Source organism: Ascaphus truei, chromosome 4 (genome assembly GCF_040206685.1).
Source record: "Ascaphus truei isolate aAscTru1 chromosome 4, aAscTru1.hap1, whole genome shotgun sequence".
Taxonomy (NCBI): Eukaryota; Metazoa; Chordata; class Amphibia; order Anura; family Ascaphidae; genus Ascaphus; species Ascaphus truei.
In genome coordinates this window covers 239,527,157-239,549,647 of record NC_134486.1, presented here as the reverse complement: position 1 = coordinate 239,549,647, position 22,491 = coordinate 239,527,157, and the positions used below count along the sequence as shown (strand labels likewise).

Sequence of the window (22,491 nt, the reverse complement as noted above, 5' to 3'; positions counted from 1 at the left end):
TGTGGCCTTGCAACAGATTGTGTGATGACCAAATCAATAGGCTTAAAGTGCAAGATTGTGAGGAAAGTCTTTGTGGTTTTATGTGACATGAGTGAGCTGGACGTCAGCATGTGCTGCATAAAGGGAGGGTGGGGTGTAATCCTGCAAGATGGGGGGAGCAAAGTTTGAATGCAGTATTTTATGTGTGTAGAGAAAATAATAAGTTATTGTGACATGTCATGTATGTGCCAGTGCCCCAGCGTACCTCTTTCACAGATATTTTTGTAATATAAATATCACAAAAAAAATTATTATGTTGCCACAGCACTATTTTTTGTACCAGTCACAGTAATAATTAAAAGAAGAGCCATTGCACACAGCAGTGATTTGTCTGTTGGTAAAGGTTAGAAATAGATGGTTCTACATTTACAGGAAAGGATCTCATATATACTGTGCAGATGTGCAGATGTGCTGTACCATAAGCCCCAGTTCTAGCTTTCCCAGAAGACATACCTGTTGTTGGGAAATTGGATGATGTGTGATCTATTTAATGTTAATAGCTGCTGTTTGTTTCACAAGTGTCACAAAGTGCCATTTTTAGGAACTAGTAACACCGTTGTGAACAACCTTTACCTTCACAGGCATGTGTTGCTGTTTTATCATTCTTTATGGGGGTATTTTGTGCAGTAGCATGTTGGAACATAACATCACATTCCAGCTGTTAGTTAGATTACTACTACATAGTAAGGGGCCATGAGTGCTTTCATGTCATCGCAGCTCAATTGTACAGTATATTGCAAATAGGGACTGTAACCATCTTGAAATGCTTTGCAGGACCCGGTAGTAGAAAATGAGTTTATATTGTATTCTGTTCCCTATCTTAGAATAGACAATAATCAGTGATTTATGATATCATATGGACCTCTCTTAAGAATTATCATACATCTAACATTGGATTGTGCATTAGAAAATTATGTCCATTGTTACTAGTATGAATAGGCAATGTACAAACATCTATATAATATAAACGGATTCATGTTGAATATATTTAGTCCTTTGTCTGGTTGTTTCATCTGTTTTACATCTTTCTTTCACAGTACACATCAAGTTCATCTGGAGGAGAGAGCTCCTGTGAAGAAGGGCGAATGCGCAGGCCAACTCAGCTGAGGCCCTTCCATTCAAGAAATGTTGTTGATCCAGACTTTCCTCTTCTCAGTTTATCCAGCGATCCAGATTACTCATCCAGCAGTGAACAGTCATGTGATACAGTTATATATGTTGGCCCTAATGGGATGGCCCTGTCTGACAAGGAGCTGACTGATAACGAGGGGCCGCCTGACTTTGTACCAATAGTACCAGTTTTGCAGAAGACAAAGAATGAGGCAAAACTGGAGGAAGTGAACGAGGCTGCTCCCACCAAGCCAGAGAGAGACTGTCTGAAGTGTAATACCTTTGCAGAGCTGCAAGAGAGATTGGACTGTATCGATGGCAGCGAAGAAACCAATGGGTTCCCCTTTGAAGAGCTGCCTGTTCAATATGGTGGAGACCAAACAACCAAAGGCTTAGTAGTGTGTCAATTACCTGAATCTAAAAATGTAACAGAATCAAGCAAAGAAGAAGGTATTCCTGAAAGTCCGCATTCTGACAAGGAGACAGCCTACAAAATGCAAAGAAATCACTCACCCGTACCTTCTGGAAATGTTGCCACCCCTTCTTCTCCCCGGAGTGTAACTGGTAGCTGTGGAGCTGACAATGGTACTTCTCAGCAAGCACAAAATAGCAGCTTGCACGGAAGCAGAGAAAGTCTTAATAATGGATTTGTGGAAGGGAAACCCAGAGCAATGGGATCACCAAGGTTAGGCATAGCCAGTCTCTCTAAAACTTCAGAATACAAGCCACCCAGTTCTCCTTCGCAGCGGTGTAAGGTCTATACACAGAAGGGAGTCCTACCCAGTTCTGCACCTCCACCTGTGAATAAAGACTCGTCTCTCTCTGGTGAATCTTTGCTACAGCCAGAAATCCGTACACCTCCAGTCGGAATGAGCCCACAGTTCATGAAGAGATCAATATCCAATTCAAGTAGTTTCTCTGCAGAGGCAATTTTTGTGGATCAGATGTCAAACACTACAGCAGAATCCAAAAAAGAGGTTGTGAGTACCACTATGGTCACTGTACAGCAGCCTCTGGAGCTCAATGGAGAGGATGAGTTAGTTTTCACTCTGGTTGAAGAGTTAACTATTAGTGGAATCCTTGACAATGGACGCCCTACTAGCATCATCAGCTTTAATAGTGATTGCTCTGTGCAGGCTTTGGCATCTGGATCCAGGCCAGTTAGTATTATCAGTAGCATAAGTGAAGACCTTGAGTGCTATTCCAATACTGCTCCTGTTTCAGATGTCAGCATCACACAGTTTCTGCCCCTTCCTAAGACCGGCTTGGATAAAAAATATCAGGAAGGTGATAGTAGGCGTTCTTCAATTAGTTCCTGGTTGAGCGAAATGAGCACAGGGAGTGATGGGGAACAATCATGTCACAGTTTCATTGCCCAGGCATGTTATGGTCATGGTGAAGCAATGGCCGAACCCCCCATTTCTGAGTTTACAAGTGCGTTACAAAATATTAGTGTGATGTGTACAAACAACAGGCAAAAGTCAGTGCTGATTCAGTCAGAAATGGCAGAGGAAGTCCAAAATAATGTATCACCTGTAAAGAGCTGCAAAATATCAGCAGTAGGGAAAACCACAGTCACTATAGCAAATACCCCGAGCATGAGTGGCTGTGAAAACTACATCCCCATGAAAACAAACATAACTGTTTATCCTTGCATCACAGTAAGTCCTTTTAAGGCTCAAGTGTCTAAAGAATACCCGTCAGAAGTTAATCTGCCCGAGAAATGTTTCCAGCCTGTAGAAGACACGGACGCTGATGGTAAAATGGAAAACACATTTGAGGACCCTTGGCTAAAACGTGAAGATGTAAAAATGGATAGCAGCAATTCCACTAATGGACAAGCATCCGACGCTGCCAATAGTCTAGTTAACCAGGAACAACACAGAAAGCAGTATTTGTCAGACAGATTTAGCAGTAGCAGTGGAGAAGGTAGTATTTCACCACTATCTGAGAACCTAAAAAGGATAGTGGATGGGTGTGAAATGGCACTAACCAGTTCTAACACACAGAGCCCCATCCGCTTAAGTGACTGTTCCCGAAGAAGCAGCCTCCCTAGATTGCTGGAGAAGTCGTGCCAGCAGGAAGATCAGGATATCTTGAATTATGATACTGAGATAAGCACCATTGGTGCTGCTGAACAGACATTCAATTCTACTTTGGAGAGAACAGTTGCATCTCCCAAGCATTGTGTTCTGGCCCGGCCCAAAGGAACTCCACCTTTACCTCCTGTGAGGAAGTCAAGTTTAGATCAGAGGAACAGAGCTAGCCCTCAGCACAACGCTAGTAGCCCGTCTAAACATTCTCTCTCTTCCTTACCTAGTCTTCCAGATGAACTCAGTGGTAAACTGACAGGATTTAGCATGGATGCCAGAAGCAACAGCAGCAGCAAATTATTCAGTGCCAAACTTGAGCAGTTAGCCAGCCGAACCAATTCATTGGGAAGGTCTAATGGGAGCCATTATCAATGCCTGTCCTTGGAAAGGGCAGAGAGCCTATCCTCTGTTAGCTCTAGAATGATCCTTAGTAAAGACAGCACCCTGCCAAGGTCTGGGAGAAGCCTGAACCGCAGTGTCATGTCTTCTCCAACTAACTCTTCACTTTCCCAGTCAGCTGGTGCTTCACCAAAGTCTAGCCCTTCTAAGATATCTGCAGTGAGCAAACTCCTCCTCGCCAGCCCTAAGGCTCGCAGCCTTTCGGCCTCTACAACTAAAACCCTCAGCTTCTCTACCAAGTCTCTTCCACAGTCTGTAGGGCGAAGTTCAAGCTTGCCTCCAAATGGGAAAAATATGTCCTGGTCAACCCAGTCGCTCAGCAGGAGCAAAGGCTCTGGACTCGCTTCCAAGTTGCCCCTGAGAGCTGTTAATGGGAGGATTTCAGAATTGCTTCAGGGAAGCGCCAGTAACAGGGGTGTGCATTCGCGTGGAAACTCTGACACAGATGAGCGTGGTACTCTTCATGGAGAAGAGAAACCCACTGTTCACACTTTGCCTTCCCCTTATAGCAAAATCACTCCTCCTCGAAAGCCTCATCGCTGCAGTAGTGGACATGGCAGTGACAACAGCAGTGTGCTAAGTGGGGAGCTGCCACCTGCTATGGGCAAAACAGCCCTGTTCTACCACAGCGGTGGGAGCAGTGGCTATGAAAGCATGATGAGAGACAGTGAAGCCACTGGAAGCGGCTCCTCGGCTCAAGACTCCATGAGTGAGAACAGTAGTGCTGTCAGCGGGAGGTGCAGGAGTCTCAAAACATCCAAGAAGCGATCCAATACAGGTACAGTACAGTACAGTACAGTACAGTATATATATATATATATATATATATATATATATATATATATATACACTGGCGACACACTTTATTCGAGCTTGGCTAGTCCCACGAATTCGGGTATACCCGGGTGTATTGAGGTTTGTGACTGTTTTCTGCCCGAGTGCATTGAGGTATTTTCCAAGCAGGGATTGAAGCATTTTATTCCTGCTGGCTGCAATACTGCACAGTATATATATATATACTGCATTACAATTCATGAATTTATGCCATCTGGTAGACACGCGAAGCATTGCAGCCTATTAAATCCTAATCATTATCATTTAACAGATCAGCCGCCCATCAGCCAGGCATGAACCCAGGCTGGGAAGGCAAATGCAACGGGGCTTGTCAGAGGTGAGGAGCGGCGCATTCCAGGTATCTGCCAGGTACATACCGGGTATTTGCTCGAATAAAGTGTGTCGGTGCAGTAGATACATACACACACACACACACACACAGAGAAAGAGATGGATGTGTGGACGCTGACAATTACGATTATTATACAATATGGAGTACGGTTAGGATGGTTTTGGTCATAACCAAAAGACATTAGATAAAGATTGTAAAAAAAACCTCTCCAAAGCATTTGTTTACCATAAAAATGTTAAAAGTTAAAAAAAAAAATATTTACAAATAGTTATACTTGTCCAACTTTTTTTTGTGTTACTCACTTAGATAAAACCTATTAAACATATAATGGCAGGTTTTAAATTAAAAATATTATACATACAGTATGGTACAGGTATTATAAGTATTGGGGTCAATGTAGAGAAGTATGTTTTGACGCATGTTCTGTGTTTTGGAGCAGAGCTGTGGCACACATAGGAAGAGTTTCTTGCATCTGAATGTTAGACTTACGCCACTTCAGATATGGAGGATTTGTGGGGGTATATTAAAAAACAAAGGATGGCGGAGAGAGACAGACTGGGCTATGTCACATTATAATCTGTGCAACATGTAACTCTTCCCCAAGTCCTCCTCCTGACTTTTCCCAAGATTGGGGTAACCGGGGCAAAATTGGAGCAAAGTGCTTTGATACACTACTGTAGGTGCAGGGTGAAAATGTCCCGATTTTGCTCCAAAATTGCTTTGATTCATAGGGGGAAATGGAATGGGACAATAGGCCGCGACCAAAATGCTGCCGGTGGTCAGCCACCACGCATGTCGCCGCCGGGAGCGGTTACCGGTGGGATACTTGGCCGCAAGGCACTTCGCTGCTTGACATTGCACCGCGGAAAAGTCCACCCCGCCCAATCGCTCGCTCCAACAACTAGCCAGCTCTGATAAGCACATGTTTAAATGTCCTGCGCACGACCGCTACAGTGCATAGACCGCCAGCTCCGACGCCCATCTTAAAATGCCCGGTGCGGGACATTTAAAGATGGTGCATCGGAGTAGGCAGTCTAGGTTGTGTAGCCTCCCCGCATCGGACATTTAAACAGGCGCTTATCAGAGGTGGCTAGTTGTCGGGCAGGGGGGGGCCTTTCACGGGAGCGCACATGGACATTTTTTCACGGCCAGGTGTCCCGCTGGTGACTTGTCCTAGTGGCAACATGCTTTTTTATTTATTTATACAAATGTTTTACCAGAAAGTAATACATTGAGAGTTACCCCTTGGCAGCGCAGCGCCTGTGGCATTTTGGTCGATGCTAAACGTCCTTGACCGATATGGCATTACCTCCCGTTCACGTCAATGAGAGTTAATGCCAGGACGGCTGCGATAACCTATACCAGCACTTGATGCCTGTGTAGCTAGACCCCAAAGTGTTTATGGAGGACAGAAATGTCACTCTTATACAGTACACTGTTGAGTCCTTTACCTTTTGCATGAAACCGTTTATTATTTACAGTATTAGCTGAGAACGTGCTTTCTGTTGACTTCACCATGAACAGAATAGATTGGAAAGGCAGATGGAAACCATAAAAAAAAATATGTAGCGTTATAGTACATTAGTAATCAATATCGCAGAAATGGAGCATGAGAGAATGGTCCTGGATATAATTAAGCAGTATAATTGTTCACGTTAGGGAGCTGTAAGATACTATAAAGTGGAACACATTATGCTGTACAAACTTATAAATAAGGTAATAGAATATTTGTTAACACAGAAGCTAAGAGAAAAGTTGTATATGCTATTTATCTTCGATTTGCCTAATTACAACAGTTCTAAAGAGCCACTGTAAGCATTGGTTTTCAAGTGTCTGCTGTACTAGTAGTGGCAACGATTTCAGATGATTGCCTCTGAAGGCATGCAAAGTAGAACCCGTTTAGATAAGGAGGAGTATTTACTTTCTAGCTGTGGCACAAAGAACAGCAAGCAAAGGGAATACTTGTGATTTGTCAAGGAACTTATTCAATAGCATAATCTACTAAAATAACACTATATATTGACGAAGATTGTCATAAAACATTAGACCTGACAAATCATTCTAAAAAAACAAAACAAAATGACAAATATCCATATCTCACAAAAAGTCCTTTAATGTTGAAAATCAATTTGCTAGAGCTGATCCCATAGTATTATGGTATATGTGTCCCAAAGGATTCAAGACTTCACTTTACTATGCATTTTTAATGCATCTAGAAAGACATTACTATTAAGGAGACTATTGTCTTGTAAAATATCTCATATGCTTGTTGGCAGTTCTCACATGCGTTTTCATCCATGCCTGATTTCAGGGTTCATATTATAGTATTAGCACATAGTACAGTATATCATCGTTGTAGAGGTAAAACTCAAGAAGTGCATTTTTGGCAAAAGCTCACTAAATGCCCTTCCTGACATGGATTTGCTTGATACTGTATTTCTATTGAAAAATTAATTAAGTGCCTATTTAGTCATAATGAGTTTTATGTTTTGGTAACTGAAATAAGTGTGATTTTGAAATAATGACAAAAAGAACATTTAATCGCCTTTTCCTCAGTACTCAAAAAATGTCGTTAATGACGTTTACCTCTACGACGACGATATTTATACAAATTATTTTTAGATTGCATAATAACTGATAAAGTTTTAAGACTGAGATGAATCAAGGCAATTTGGGTGCAAAAGTTAATGCAAATAGCGTACTTTTCCTCTTGTATATGAGCATTAAGGTACTTTGTTCCAGAATTGCCCCATGTTCAAAGTCTTGTGATTTGGGTTGTCTATGAGGAGTTACAGTAGGTAGGAGATAAATAACACACATTATAATGACCGGTATCAAATTCTGCAAAGAATATGCCATTATTTCACCAGTCAGCCGACATAATCCTCAGCGCTGTAAAAGGAGGATAGAGAGTGATATAAATGACATAAACAGAATGACGTACCAAGTAAGGACAAACAAGCACAGATACAAAAACACAGGCAATCTGGAAACAAAAGGTAAAGTGGCTGCTCATTGCGAGATGGAGTATGCCTCAGGATAGGGTATCGTCCAGCCGCATACCTGATCCCATTAAGGTTGGGGGTGTGGATGTTAGGGAGTGTTAAGTAGTATGGAGTTTGGTCCAGCCATACAGCTGGTCCCAATAGGGTTGGAGGAAGGGGTGGGTGTGTGGATGTTAGGGGTATGCCAGATAAGCTTCCTTAAAAAGGTGAGTTTTCAGGGAGTTTTTAAGTGTCTGAACGCTGGGGCAGAGTCTTATGGTATGTGGTAGGGAATTCCAGAGAGAGGGGGCAGCACAGGAGAAGTCTTGTAGGCGGGAGGAGAGGGGGATTTCATGGGTCGAAGGCATTTAGGGGTATATTTGGGGATGAGGGCTGTGATGTAAGAGCATCGTTGAGATGCATCGTTGAGAGGTAAATCAAAGCTAGGGTTTTAAATGTAATTGTAGAGGAGTGAGCAAGGGCATATCCTAGCGATATTTCGGAGGTGGAGATGGCAGGACTTAGTGAGGGATTGAATGTTAGGAATGGAGGCGAGGGCAGAGTCAAAGATGACCCCCGAGCAGCGGGTTTGGTGTGTTTATAAGAATGGGATATTATTGACACTGAGTGAGAGTTTGGGTGTAAGGGGGAAAGATTAGTTGTTACAAAGTCATGTGTGAAGCCCATTGTAAGAAAAACATTACTAAAGTGTCTTGCAAGAAAAACACCTCCCAGTTCGAGGTGTGTATAGATCCTGAAAAAAATGTACTTGAGACACAAAAATTGATGTTCAAAAAGGTGTATTATACATGAAAGAATAACAAAAACTGACTGTCAGTCTTTTGTATTCTTCCATATATAATACACCTTTTTAAAAATCAGTTTTTGTCTCAAGTACCCTTTTTTTCCCAGAAAAGATTAGTAGTTCTGTTCTTTTAAGTTTCAGGGTGGTAAGACATGCAGGAGGAGATTATAGAGAGATAGTTGGTGACACCGGACAAGTGGGAGAGATGTCTGGGGAGAAGAGGTAGATTTGGGTGTCATAAGCATAGAGATGATACTGAAAACCAAAAGATTGAATTAGATTGCCAAGATAAGAGGTATAGCATGAGGAGAGCAGAAGGCCAAGGACAGAGCACTGTGGGACCCTGACAGATGGGAGTGATGAGGAGATACCAGAGAAGGAAACACTGAAGGAGTTGTTGGTAGGTAGAACTTGAACCAGGAGAGGGCTACCTCATGGAGTCCAATGGAGTGGAGAGTGTGCAGGAGAAGGGGTTGATCAGTGTCGAAAGCAGCAGAGAAATCCAGGAGAATTAGTAGACAGAAATTACCTTTCGACATAGCAGTGAGTAGGTCATTGGCCACTTTTTATTAATGCTGTCTCGTGAAGGGTGGAAGGACTCAAGGAGGGAGTTGGAGGAGAGAAACTGAGTCAAACAGTTGTATAAAAGCCACTCATGTAGCTTGGAGGCAGAAGAGAGATTGTGTGGTTGTTGGAGAGAGAGGCTGGGACAAGAGAGGGCTTCTTTAGAATGGGTGTGATGGGTGCATGTTTAAAAGAAGATAGGAATGTGCCAGGAATGAGTGAATATCAAAAGGTGAGTTATGGTGGGGCTTAGTGTGCCAGAGAGGGAGTGGAGGAGATGTGAGGGAATATGATCAATTTGTTGTGTTTCCAGTTCAGAGTATTGGCAGGTGCAGTGCGCAAACAGCAGCAAATAGCTACAGCAGGTGGAAGAGGTTCTGATTGACTTTAGCTGTGCAAGTCAGGTCCTGTAGCTAGGAGCAATAAGAATTGTGGAGGGCGGGGTGACGAACACAGCAAGGAATCCCAGATAACCCTTAGCACACTATTTCTGTGAAGCGGGGAGCAGCTCTTGGGGAATCCTTTCAGATGTTTGCCTTTGGGGCGACGCAGATGTAGGCTGACGAGGTTCTGATTCTAGGCTGAAGATGTAGAACTGAAGTGGCATAAACTTTCCTTGCTAACAATATGTATCAAATGTAACTATCTCTTTTACACAACACAGATGCAAGCAAAAAATAAGTTGGTGCATTCAAACATCACCTCCTTAGAGTCAAGGTATTTATTTGTGTCGCTTATCAAGACACTCAGTATATTTAAAAAAAAAAGTGTTTTTGCATCTGATTGGTGAGCTGTCCCTTGCAGTTATTATATGTTCAGAAACAAATGGTGGGTCATGTATTGAAGACTCTCAGCTGCAAAACTGGGGCAAAATAATTGTACTTGAGTTCCCAACGGTTTATATTTAAATAAATATGGTGCTGTTTGCACAGCTTTTGCCCTCTTTTTGCAGCCGGGACACCTCAGTAAGTAGACACCATGATGATGTCCGGAGTTCAGAATGTACACACTTGTTTGCTGCAGTCTTTGAATTTTACTACTAAGCAGAACTGTTTATAAGGAAATTTCAGTTGAATTTGGGCAAGCACAATTCTTTAGTTTTCTCTTTTCACTGCACCTTAACGACCCCGCTAAAGCATATTATATTCCCCCCATCTTTAAAGTGTGCTACATTTTTGTTTGAAAGTGTAAAGTGAATTAACACACCGATAGGAGAAGATTGAAAATAGTTCCTACAAGATTGATGCCCTGTGGCAATATGAAGGGAAGGGATAAAAAGGCCTCAGCTCCCTTAGGGCATCTTTTTACAAATGGGATATTTTCCATTAGAGCTAATTGTAAAAAAAAAAAAAAAAAACGCCAAGCAGTTTGAGAGAGTCTCACATTCTCCTCACTGGTGTTAGGAACCTCAGAGCTTTATGCCCACAGCGCTGCAAAGATTATGGCAGTATAGATGTTCTCATTTCAGGTCAGGCGACCTTGTCCAGCGTATTTATGATTATTACCAAAAATGCTTCTTGTCAGAAATGATCAGCATGAATCAACAGAGGTCCCTCAGTGAAGGCCACATAGAGGCTGGTGCTGAAATACAAGGGTTTACCATCATGTTTTACAAGAATCTCATATGATGGTATGTTTAAGCCTTCAGTGTTGCCATGTCACAGCTGTGAAGCGATATGTACTGTACATGGATGGTGCTATATACATACATTCCTACATACATACAGTGCATTTCAGGAACCCTCAGCAGTCACATTGCTATTTAGACTTGTAAATGTAATATCGCAATCTTTATGGCTATATCAAAAATTACAGCTACAGCTAGTTGGAAATAAAATTGTATTTGACAGTATGTCTTCCGATCTTTTTCAATCACACAATAACACATATTTCCATGCAAGTGACCACCCGATTTATATGCGACTATTGCGCTTTTTCACAGTACTTCATTTCCCCCAGCTCCAACCCTCTCAAATGCTCTATCCCTGACTCCGTCTATTTGGTCTGACGTCATTGAGCATATAATAGACTCATTCATATTATACAGTAGGAGGCTTATAAAAGGTTCACTGACCACTTATCTGCTTCCTGGTTTGTTAAGGTCATTATTTAGGTGCATTAGTGCTCCGAATGCCTAAATCTCTTTCATTAGTCGCTGTTGTAATTGAATTGGTGTAATTGATGAAATGCTAATGCCGCACGGTTATTGATACGGCTATTTTAATAAAATAGTTAAGGTCGCTTTGAGTGCAAAGCGCTGTATATTATGCATTCTTGAAATGTCACGGCTAAACCAGTAGCTTTGGATAGCCATCTATCTTTTGTCTGAGGCAGAACAAGCAAGCAATGTGAATGGAGAGAATGGCCATTTTAATAATCAGATCATTTTAGCAAGCACATGAAACGTACTCCCGCATAAGCTGAAGTGTCTTTAAGCAGTGGGAACACACTTTAATTGAAAGACCAATTTGTTTTTTTCTGCCTGAGCTTGTGCTTGAAATTCTCAAACATTTCCTGAGCCTTACTGTTCACTTAACGTTCCACCGCACAGTTTATTTATTTATTTATAAAATATTTTACCAGGAAGTAATACATTGAGAGTTACCTCTCGTTTTCAAGTATGTCCTGGGCACAAAGTTAACTATTTCCCTGCGATTGCGGTGATGATAGCTCCTCCAATGGATAGATAACGTCCAAGGGAAGTATGTAGAGGATAATGAAAGAAGCTGATTTTTGGTGTACAAATACAAATAAATACACACACACCAGGACAAAACAGAACAAATACACAGGACAGTCTCACCTTTCCCTGCTCCATGCTTTTCCTCCGCTCTTTGGCCCCACCCTAATGCTCCTGCCACCTCCTACTGATTGGCTGCATTAAACAGCAGCAGCCAATCAGGATGGAGGAAGCTGCCCAGCCCCCTAGCAGCAGCAGCCCTGCTCTATCCCTTCTCAGAGGAAATCCCACAATTGGTTACTAAGTCCGGAGAGGTAATACCAGCATACACATACAGTACATGTCCGGTATTATCTCTCAGTTTTTACCGGACAGAGTAACCAAATACCGGGCTGTCCGGTTCAATACCGGGCACCTGGCAACCCTAGCAGTAGGCCATGAAGTGACATATTTTTTTACTAATGTGGAGCAAATATGTTGTAATGTTTATTAAGCAGCTCTTCCCTGGTTATTAGACTCACTAAGTAGTACTCGGTAATGAGCTCAGTTGCAGGGTACATGCAACTACACACGCGGGTTTCTTGACAAGGCTTATTTATTTAGCCTCAAAAGATATACAGCACACAAAACAAAAATAGCTTTTCATCAGCAAACAAAAGGAAAAAAATGGCTTTTCATCAGCAAACAAAAGAAAAATGGCTTTTTCTTCAGCAGACCAAACAAAAACAGTTCTTTTTAGCAGACAGTCTAAAAATAAGGCAGCTACCCTTTTGCTATGCAGGGGACAGACCGTTCATAATTCATCTACTTAGCTCACAGACCTTGTATCAGTAATCTCTTCAGTAGCTTTCTCCTCTCCTCAACAGCCAGCCTCCATGTGTCTACAGCCTGGGGTTTTAACACACCTTGATTAGGCAGCTGGGTTCCAACTAATTGTCCTGAGGTTCCCAGCTGAAGTTAACCTAGTCAGTGCTGCACTGCAGACTAGACATAGGTTTTCCAGGCATATAGCGGGTGGCTTTTATTTACCCTGTCACAGGCTCAAACTGCATTTGAAAAAGTTCTATTTATGTTATGGGACCACCAACATAAGACAGACAATGAAGCCTCAGGTTTCTGCTTTGCAGTGGAAGCACAAGCTGGTGCCTGTTCTGTGAGATTGTGACAAACAAAGTTGCATTACACTTGCCTTTCAAATCTAGCTTATCCATTGTTTTGTCATGTAAACCACCAACACCAGGGAGGGATGGGAGGAAGCCAAAGGCGTTCACAAATGTGCAACAGCTTCGATCTTTCAACTTGAGTAATGTTGATCCTGTCAGTCAAAGTGTAATAAAGATATTTTGAAAGCAACCTATTACTTTCTAAAACCACAGGAAAAAATGCTTTGCAAATGTCCTTTTGATTTTTCTTGTTGCTTCTTTTTGTCTTGTGAAGTTCTTTACTAGTTTTTAAAGAAATGTTGTAGGGTAATATTTTATATTATATTATAGATCGGCGACATTTCAATTTGTGTAGCTTATTTAGAACCCATTCCGCATCACCTGTTTACGACATGGTTTTATTTAGTTAGAACATGTGGCACAGTGTTCTAAGGCTTTCACCCAAGTGCAACACTATGCTGATAAGACGTGCACCCTTAGGGTCATTTAATCCTAGCCAACACTAAACACCGGGGACGGGAACAAGACGGTGTGCACTGGCTGCTGGTCGGCCCTATGGCTAAGATAACCAACCCCTGCATATTCAGCCTGGCAATCTTGGTGTAATTATGGAACATATCTATGCAACAGATTTGTGCTAGTCCAGGAGTACCCAACTCCAATTCTCAACGGCCACCAACAGGTCAGGTTTTCAATACAGGTGGGTTAGTCAACGACTGAGTCACTGATTGAGCCACATGTGCTGAAGCAGGGATATCCTTAAAACCTGACCTGTTGCTGGCTCTTGAGGACTGGAGTTGGCCACCCGTCTGCTCGTCCAATAAAAGGTGTAACAACTATTCACTTACTAGATACATGCACATTCTTACTTAGAGACGCATACTCGTACTCTGTTGCCCCCAATACACACACACAAGCAGGGTCATCCTCACACATTCAGATGCACATTCTTCGCCATGTGGTAAGAAGGAGAAAGCAGCTCCCAGCCTGCTGTTACAGGATAACCCAGGGCAGAAGGGACATGAAACGGGCCAGCAATTGCCTCCTGGACCCCCAGGAACAAGAACAAAAACAAGGTTTTTAAATATGATGCTTACTTTGGAAGATAGGATAAGTTGAAATATTAAGTTTCCGGGAGGTCAACATGGAGCTCTCCCGGAGCCCATTGCAGATGGAGGTTACCATGGTAACCTAGAGATGAAGAAAATAATGATTTTTAACATCGAAAGAGAGCAGAACATGCTCGGGGGGAGGGGGGGCGGAGATAATGTATGAGTTAAGATCATAAAGGCCTCTAGTGGGGGATTGCGGCTTTAAAAATCATCGCTCTCGCTTCTGAGGTTACCATGGTTAACTGTAGACTGCACTGGGCTCTGGGGAAAGCTCCATTTAAACCTCCTGAAAAATTAATATATTGTATATATTATTTGTAATATGTACATGGTCAACAAACGCCTTGGATCAGTTTTACAATCTTTGTTTAATGTATTCTGGTTATGAGACAGTCCTCCAAGCTGTTGTGTTTTCAATTTCAGTCTATACAGATTTAGCAGCCTTTATTATTCCCCCAACGTTTCAGGATATCACAGTTACCATACTATTCCATGGTACTGTGCGCCAAACTACAGCGGTACTGTACGCACGGCCTACCTCAAAAAAAAGGGGACCGTTAAGACGGCTATAGCTGTACATAAAATGATCCTGAAGAAAGACTAACTGGCAAACGCCGCTCAGCATTTATAGTCTGCACTGAGACGTTACAAATACTCATGGGATCTGTGTGTATTATAGGATCACAAAGGCGGAGGCTTATTCCAGCATTATCACTCGACGCAACGTCACCTGTTAGAAAGCCGGCCAATAGCCCTGCAGTGCGCTGGGTGGACGGCCCTATGCGCAATGGACCGCGAGGCCCGGGAGAACCATTTGAGATAAAAGTCTATGAGATAGACGATGTGGAGAGGCTTCAGCGACGTCGCAGTGGGGACTGCAATGTAAGTGGCCCTAGCCCATTCTGCATGATGTCTGTGCTAGATTAGATATAATATATAAACTCCACTGAGTGTGCAATTCAAAGACTTGATTTTTTTTAAAAATTAAATTGATATCACCATGTACTTAATCTAAAATGAATCCGTGTAGATGACATTATCTATCCAATAATGAGTATTCCATGATATTTTATTTATAGACATCGGTTGTGGGACCACGTGGAATTGTTTTACTCTGTGTGGTTTTCCAACCCGTAAACTCTGAATTTTCAGTGCTAAGGAGTTATGCTACCATTACATTAGCCCTTTCTTCTCATTATTTTAACGGAATAATTAACTCTTTAAAATGTCCATTTTTTCTTTTCTAAAAAAAATAAATCTTGTGAGTTCTTCAGTGTTGTAAATTCAAGAAGATGTCAAATCTGTTCTGCTTAAACAATATCAGAGTACCACGATATTAGAAACAGTTTTGCAATTTATATCTGAAAAAAAGTCTTAATTTATGATTTGGTTCATGTATACTGTAACATGACTCAAACAAGATTTCTAAGTAATTGTGATTATCATTTATTTTGACATCATATTGTGGTGTCGATAAAGGGGAGGTCAGAGTTCACGTGAGTATTTTCCTACCTTTTCAAGTAATATTTCTTTCATTTGTCAGGAGGTGGCACAGTTTAGTTCCAAGCTGAAAATCCTGGAGCACCGCCAGCAGCGAATTGCTGAGGTCAGGGCCAAATATGAGTGGCTTATGAAGGAACTGGAGATCACCAAGCAATATCTGATGCTGGATCCAAATAAGTGGCTCAGCGAATGTAAGAACTTTTCTTAGAGGGCTGCACTCATTAAGCTTTGCACTCATTCATTCTACAAATGTGTGTTATATTTAAAAATACAGTTTGATCACATTTTAATACTGTCACCTTTTACAAATCGTTCATAGATAATATTTGTTACTCTTTATACACCTTTTGGGATACTTGTTGCATTATATGCACGGGCATCAATCATGTTCTCGGTGAGCCTATCTCTAAATAGCCAAGTGCATAAAGGTGGTGGTAATAGCTTGTGCAGTAGCTATGATACTTGTATGGCATTAAATCAGTAACAATATTGAAGGCGCACGCCAATAATCAGAGTAGATTCAATATTTCAGAGGCTTTGATTAATTATGTTTGTGAAATTGATGCTAAACGAGCATGAAAATAACCTTACTTTCTAATCAATAAGGCTATTGAAGCGGTTGAAGGCCAATCATAAATGTTGTCTTGAGTCTCAGTGGCTCATCTGATGTGTTTTTCACTTGTTTCCAGTTGACTTGGAGCAAGCATATGAGGTGGACTCGCTGGAGTATTTGGAAGCCCTGGAATGTGTGACTGATCGCTTGGAGAACCGTGTCAACTTCTGCAAAGCCCACCTCATGATGATCACTTGTTTTGATATCACCTCAAGGCGCCGATAAAGGGGAGATCTGAGTCAATGGAGATGATAACCGTGGAACAAACTGACTCACCACAAAATGAATTTCTCCCTTCCACCAACACCCAAAGACAATGGAATGAGGACAAAAGTTGGACAAAGTGATGTTGGAATGAGACAGAGAATGTGAAGAGAAGGGAAAAGAAGATGTTTTCAATGAGGGACAACACATTTACAACCTTCTACAAGACAAGGATCAGCAGACTCCTGCGAGACTGAAGAGAGCACTTTGAGAAAATGTAAAGGTTCATTTTGTAAATATGGAAAGGAAGGCAGAAGTGAGCTTTTTTCCTCCTACTTCTAGAGGAGTGGAAGAGAATGGATGTGGGACTAGGAGCCTCAGAAGTACTGTAAGAAGAAGAATACACAGTGAGACTGATTAAGTGCCTTTCAAACCTTTATTATCCAAACATGTATGTTCATACTCTCTTGTGTACAGATGGTGCTAGTCACAAAAAAGCAAAATAGAAAAAAAAACATTTTTAATGTATTTGCAGCTTGTTTTCTCATGGTGTATAACCCTATTTCTGACTTGCTGTTTTAAGTAACTTGTGTTTGTAGCAATGTTTCCTGATCAGTACAGCATATAAGTATGTGTTAACTGTCTTTGTTAACAGTGTGTGGCCACTCAAAGCAAAGGGTTAGTCACACGATCAGCAGCTGTTGAAAGCTTTCTGTGACAGCTACTGATTATGTACAGCTTTTGCATGCATGTTTAGGAATACAGTATTACATGTAAAATGACCAGGCATCCATACAGTATTAAAAGAAAAAAAGCTTGCTAGCCTCATTTTTCATATTTTATCTCTAAAAAAACAAAAGTACCCTAATCCCACCAGTGCCAGAGTGGTCAACCACGCAGGCCCCATTGGCAGTTCATGGGATAAAACGGTATTGCAGGTTTGAGAGCAAAAAATACCCCCATCTTAAAAAGTAATATAGTGCAAAATAAAAGGATATGGCGTACGTACAAGTATTTCAGATCACATCCAGCCACCTCGGAGATGTTCTTGGACAAAGCAGTATGTCGAGTTACCAGTCTGAACACCATTGCTATGCCTGAAATGTTGATATTGTGTGAACTTATCTGCCAACTGACATACATTAATAAAGGGCAGTAACCAATACCCAAGGGTTCTTGCTGGTCCCTTTTGGTTTCTGCATATATTATAGGGTCTATGAGGCATTCTGTAAGCAAAGTAATAATTATTGTAAAAGAAATGAGTCATTATTGGAGCGATCTAAATATTTTATGGGGGTCTCGCTTTACTACGGAGTACAAGATTTATCCCTAGTCCTGCTCCAGTCTTCATCTACTTTTGGTGGTGGTTACAGGTGGCTGGGAGGCCTGACCAGGCACTACGGCTTTAAACATTACAAAATAAACCGAGACATGCTTTATATGCTTAGGGTCCCCCAGTTTATCTGCTGCGTCATATTTTAAATCAAGAGTAAAAATGTCTGTGCTGCGCACTGCGCACTATACTGTAATTGTGATGCGCTCTGAGTCCCATTCGGAGGAAGGCGGTATATGAAATAAAGTTGTTATTATTATCTTTTGCAACATCAATGAGAGACATCTTTTTTTAAAGGCAAATAAGAAAAGGTAAGATACTCTAAAATGAACCATCACTGTTTTAATGCAGCATAAAAAAGGAAGTTAATATCTCAATTAGTAATTCTAAAAAAAAAAAAATTTTTAATTACATTTTGTATAATGGATTGCTATTTTACAATATTGCTAAATGTATCTTTCAACCCGATTAGCTTCCATTTCATACAGTACATCTGTTATTTATTTATATATTTTATATAAAACAACTCTACTATAATCTGTTTGATCTAAAGTAAACATTGCTCAGAAGATCAACGATCTAATTCATGGGAAACAAATCCTTACTGCACACTATAATTGCAGGTGTATCCAATGTTACTTGCTACATACCTGTGCTTACATCTGGCACCTGTATGGAGAAACGTATACGGACCTAGGCAACATTTGCACAAGTTCTGAAATATTCACAGCTTCCACTTCCAGGGCTCTTGTCAGAAATTTGTAGTGGGGATGTGAAATGCATATCAATGCTCTGGGGATATCAATGCATTTTGACAGCAAATAACGCAGGACACATAAACATATCACTTGTGAGCAGATTAACATGTCTCAGACAGGTCTACAACATGCTTTCCCTATTATCTCTTAGCATACAGTGCTTCCACTGCAGCAAGGGATTCTGGGAAATGACATGCAATTGAAACGCCAATGTGTTGAAAGAGGTAGAAAGAACTAGTTTTCTAGATTTTTTTCATAATATGGGTACTGTACTTCACCCTATTTTTTTACATATATATATTGAGCATTGGGAATATAATTATTTGTTATAACACCTGGGCGGCAAAATGATTTTTGATGTCACTGTCAAAGGATCGATACATTGAAAGTGTGCAGGAGTCAAGGAATCAACACATTAGACTTTCACTTGAGCATTGTAGCACTACAAATACACGAAGCTCACAATGTTTTAAAGTCATTCGGTCATCGTAAATAATAAAAGTACAGAGAAAATAAAGTTTGGTGCATGAGACTATGGGATCTATTTATCAAAGTCTTCCATCAAAGGCAAAACTAAAGCAAAAAAGAAGATCAGATTTATGGAAGAAAAGAAAAGAATAGTAATGATTTTTTATTTTTTATAAATCTGATGCCGTTTTTTCTGTTCCAGTTTTGCACCCGGAAGACATTGATCGCTTCAGCCGTTTGCATCATAGGTTCACACATTTGGGAATCACGCTCTACTAAGACCTCGTACACTGGGCCACAAGGTGCTTTAGCACCGCTTAGTGAATATGGCCCATTGCACTGGTCCTCTATTTGCAAACACGTCACAGGAATGTGCGTAACTCAGCAGGGTGTTCCCTGGAAATGGCATTGTGTGGCCAACTCGCGGTCATTAAGTCAACTCAAATGGCCAGAATAGAGTCAAATCCATGAAGAATTGATGTCTTCATTCTTAATTGCAAACATACTCCTTTTCCATTGCAAACCTTTCATCATTTTGTTCTTTGCTAATTCTTCACTTCATAGAATGTATTTAATCTCGCGCAAGGTGAGCATCGAACCACACATCCATTGCTTTACATTGTACAGGCATATCCCGGTTTATGGACACTCACTTTAAGTACACTCGCGAGTAAGGACATATCGCCGGCAGCTCGCACATGCGCCTGTCAGCACGTCCTTAACAGCAATACCGGCTCCCTACCTGGACAGAAGCTGTGCGCAAGCGGGGAGACTACAGAGCCTGTTACAAATGCGTTATTTACATCAGTTATGCACGTATATGACGATTGCAGTACAGTACATGCATCGATAAGTGGGGAAAAGGTAGTGCTTCACTTTATGTACATTTTCACTTTACATACATCCTGTGGACCCATTGCTTACGTTAATGCAGGGTATGGCTGTACACTGTACAAGTAGAAAAATGTTTGTTATGCAGAAGCTGAGCACGGCTTGGGACCAAGCATGCATTTCTAAATACTATCATTTCACACAGTCTGATTGAATGTATTCAATTAGTAATTAAACATATTTAAAAAATAATTCATATGCACAATCAAAAAACAAACAATAAACTAATGCCGGGATTCACTAAGCGCTGATTAGGATCTCCATTGAGCATTAACCGACTTTGACATTAACTGTATTGCAGTTAACATCTGATTGAGTTAATGTCTGATTGAGCTCTGATACCCCTTATCAGAGGTTAGTGAATCAACCCCCCTCCCCTTCCTAAATAGGCAGAAAATACAGACAGAGTAAGTAGGGTTTGATGCAATATTTGGCCATCAACAAGAGGCGTTCATGAAACTAATACATACAGTATGTTTGATCTCCAGATTTAGGGGGTTATTCATTAAACTGTGATAGCCAGGGCCACAGACAGATTTCCCGGGGCCCAGGACTAGAGTTACATCTGCCCCCACCCCCGCGGTATTGCGGCCCCCCTTTTCACACCTCACGAGGCCCCTCTATTTCCCACCCTCTTCCCATGTATTTCCCCACGTCTCGCTCTTACTCCTTTTTTTCTTCAATCCCCCCCCACAAAATACATACAACCCACTCTCCAATACATATAAAAAAGCCCCCCCCTTCCCCTAATACATTTTTTAAAGCCCCCCACACCCGCAATACATATTAAACCCCCCCACAATACATATAAAAAAGACCCCATCCCCCAATACATATATAAAAAAGACCCCCACTCCCCAATACATATTAAAAAAAAAACACCCCAATACATATAAAAAGGCCCCCCACCCCAATACATATAAACAAAAAAAAACATCCCCAATACATATAAACAAGACCCACCCACAATACAAATAAACAAGACCCTCCCAATACATATAAAAAAGACCCCATCCCCCAATACATATATAAAAAAGACCCCCACTCCCCAATACATATTAAAAAAAACCACCCCAATACATATAAAAAGGCCCCCCACCCCAATACATATAAACAAAAAAAAAACATCCCCAATACATATAAACAAGACCCACCCACAATACAAATAAACAAGACCCTCCCAATACATATAAACAAGACCCACCCACAATACAAATAAACAAGACCCTCCCAATACATATAAACAAGACCCACCCACAATACAAATAAACAAGACCCTCCCAATACATATAAACAAGACCCACCCACAATACATATAAACAAGACCCTCCCAATACATATAAACAAGACCCTCCCAATACATATAAACAAGACCCTCCCAATACATATAAACAAGACCCTCCCAATACATATAAACAAGACCCCCAATACATATAAACAAGACCCTCCCAATACATATAAACAAGACCCCCAATACATATTTAAAAAAAACAGACTTACCTTGTGGATGGTCTGCGGGGAGCCCGGCCAGCACTGCAAGTTGGACCCGACCTGTGGCCAGGCGCGGCTGCCGGTCCTCTCCCGGCCGGGCGCCGACTCTCTGACTGCAGGCCTCTATCCCACGCCAAGCTGGCACGCGCCTGATGCTAGGCCAAGCCTACTTCCAGCACGCAGATGTCACTGGCCCGTCGGCGTGGGACAATGATAGAGGCCTGCATCTGAGAGAGAGCCGGGTCCCGGCCGGGAGAAGACCGGCAGCCGTGCATGGCCACAGGCCGGGCCCAAGTTGCGCTTCCAGGCGTCTACCTTTTGTCCCCCCTCTCGGCGGCCCTGGTGATCAGAATACTATCGTGTGGAAACTCCCATTGACTTCAATGGGAGTTCCCGAGTGATAGTGCCCCGTTATTATAACAGTTTAATTAATAACCCTCTTGCTGAAATATTTATAATTTTAAATATCTATTTCATTTTATAATGTATGTATTCAGGCTTGTAATAAACAATACGCTAAATAGTAGGCAGGAACATCTCTGTGCTGTATGTCTTGGATCTTTTAGTATCTATTGGCCCTAGGGATTGTAAATGAATTGCAGATTATGATAACGTTGAATGGACCACAGATGTAACTGCACACAAATCTATCCTTTACATACTGTACTTTACACTGACTCCAAAATCAAGGACAATAACTGGCTTGAATCCCAGTGCCAGCTCCTTATGACTGGGTACAAGACACCAAAATTAAATTGAAACCTCTACAGCAGGAATGCACAAACTTTCTGCGCTGCGCCCCCCTGCCTGCTCAGCCCCAGGGCTCGTGCCCCCTCCCCCCTCCTTACCTAGGAACCGGCGTCATTATGACCTCACGTGACCCCGCGGTGCCATTTGATGCCGCGTTGCTATGGTGACGCTTCTTCTGAAGCCAAGGCAAGTAAGTTACAGAGGCCTCGTGCGCTCCCCGGCATTTCATTTAAATGCTTTGGGGAAGAGCATTGGGGCCTCTGTAACCACCACGCCCCCAGTGCTGTGTACACTGTCGGTGTTGTATAAGAAAAATATTATTAATAAATAAACATATATAAACTT

The 22,491-nt window shown here is 41.6% G+C and overlaps 1 protein-coding gene across 2 annotated transcripts in view; it reads left to right on the top strand.

Annotated features, from left to right (window-relative positions):
• The window catches only part of KIF26B (kinesin family member 26B), a 408,717-nt gene extending 387,798 nt beyond the window's left edge, over positions 1–20,919 (top strand). For both annotated transcript variants that reach the window (XM_075597078.1, XM_075597079.1), the window contains 4 exons: positions 1,077–4,419; positions 14,815–15,017; positions 15,679–15,829; positions 16,328–20,919. In XM_075597078.1, coding sequence (XP_075453193.1) covers positions 1,077–4,419; positions 14,815–15,017; positions 15,679–15,829; positions 16,328–16,476 — 3,846 coding nt within the window. In that variant the 3' untranslated portion in view covers positions 16,477–20,919. The remainder of the gene's footprint in view (positions 1–1,076; positions 4,420–14,814; positions 15,018–15,678; positions 15,830–16,327) is intronic.
• Positions 20,920–22,491: the final 1,572 nt, after the last annotated feature.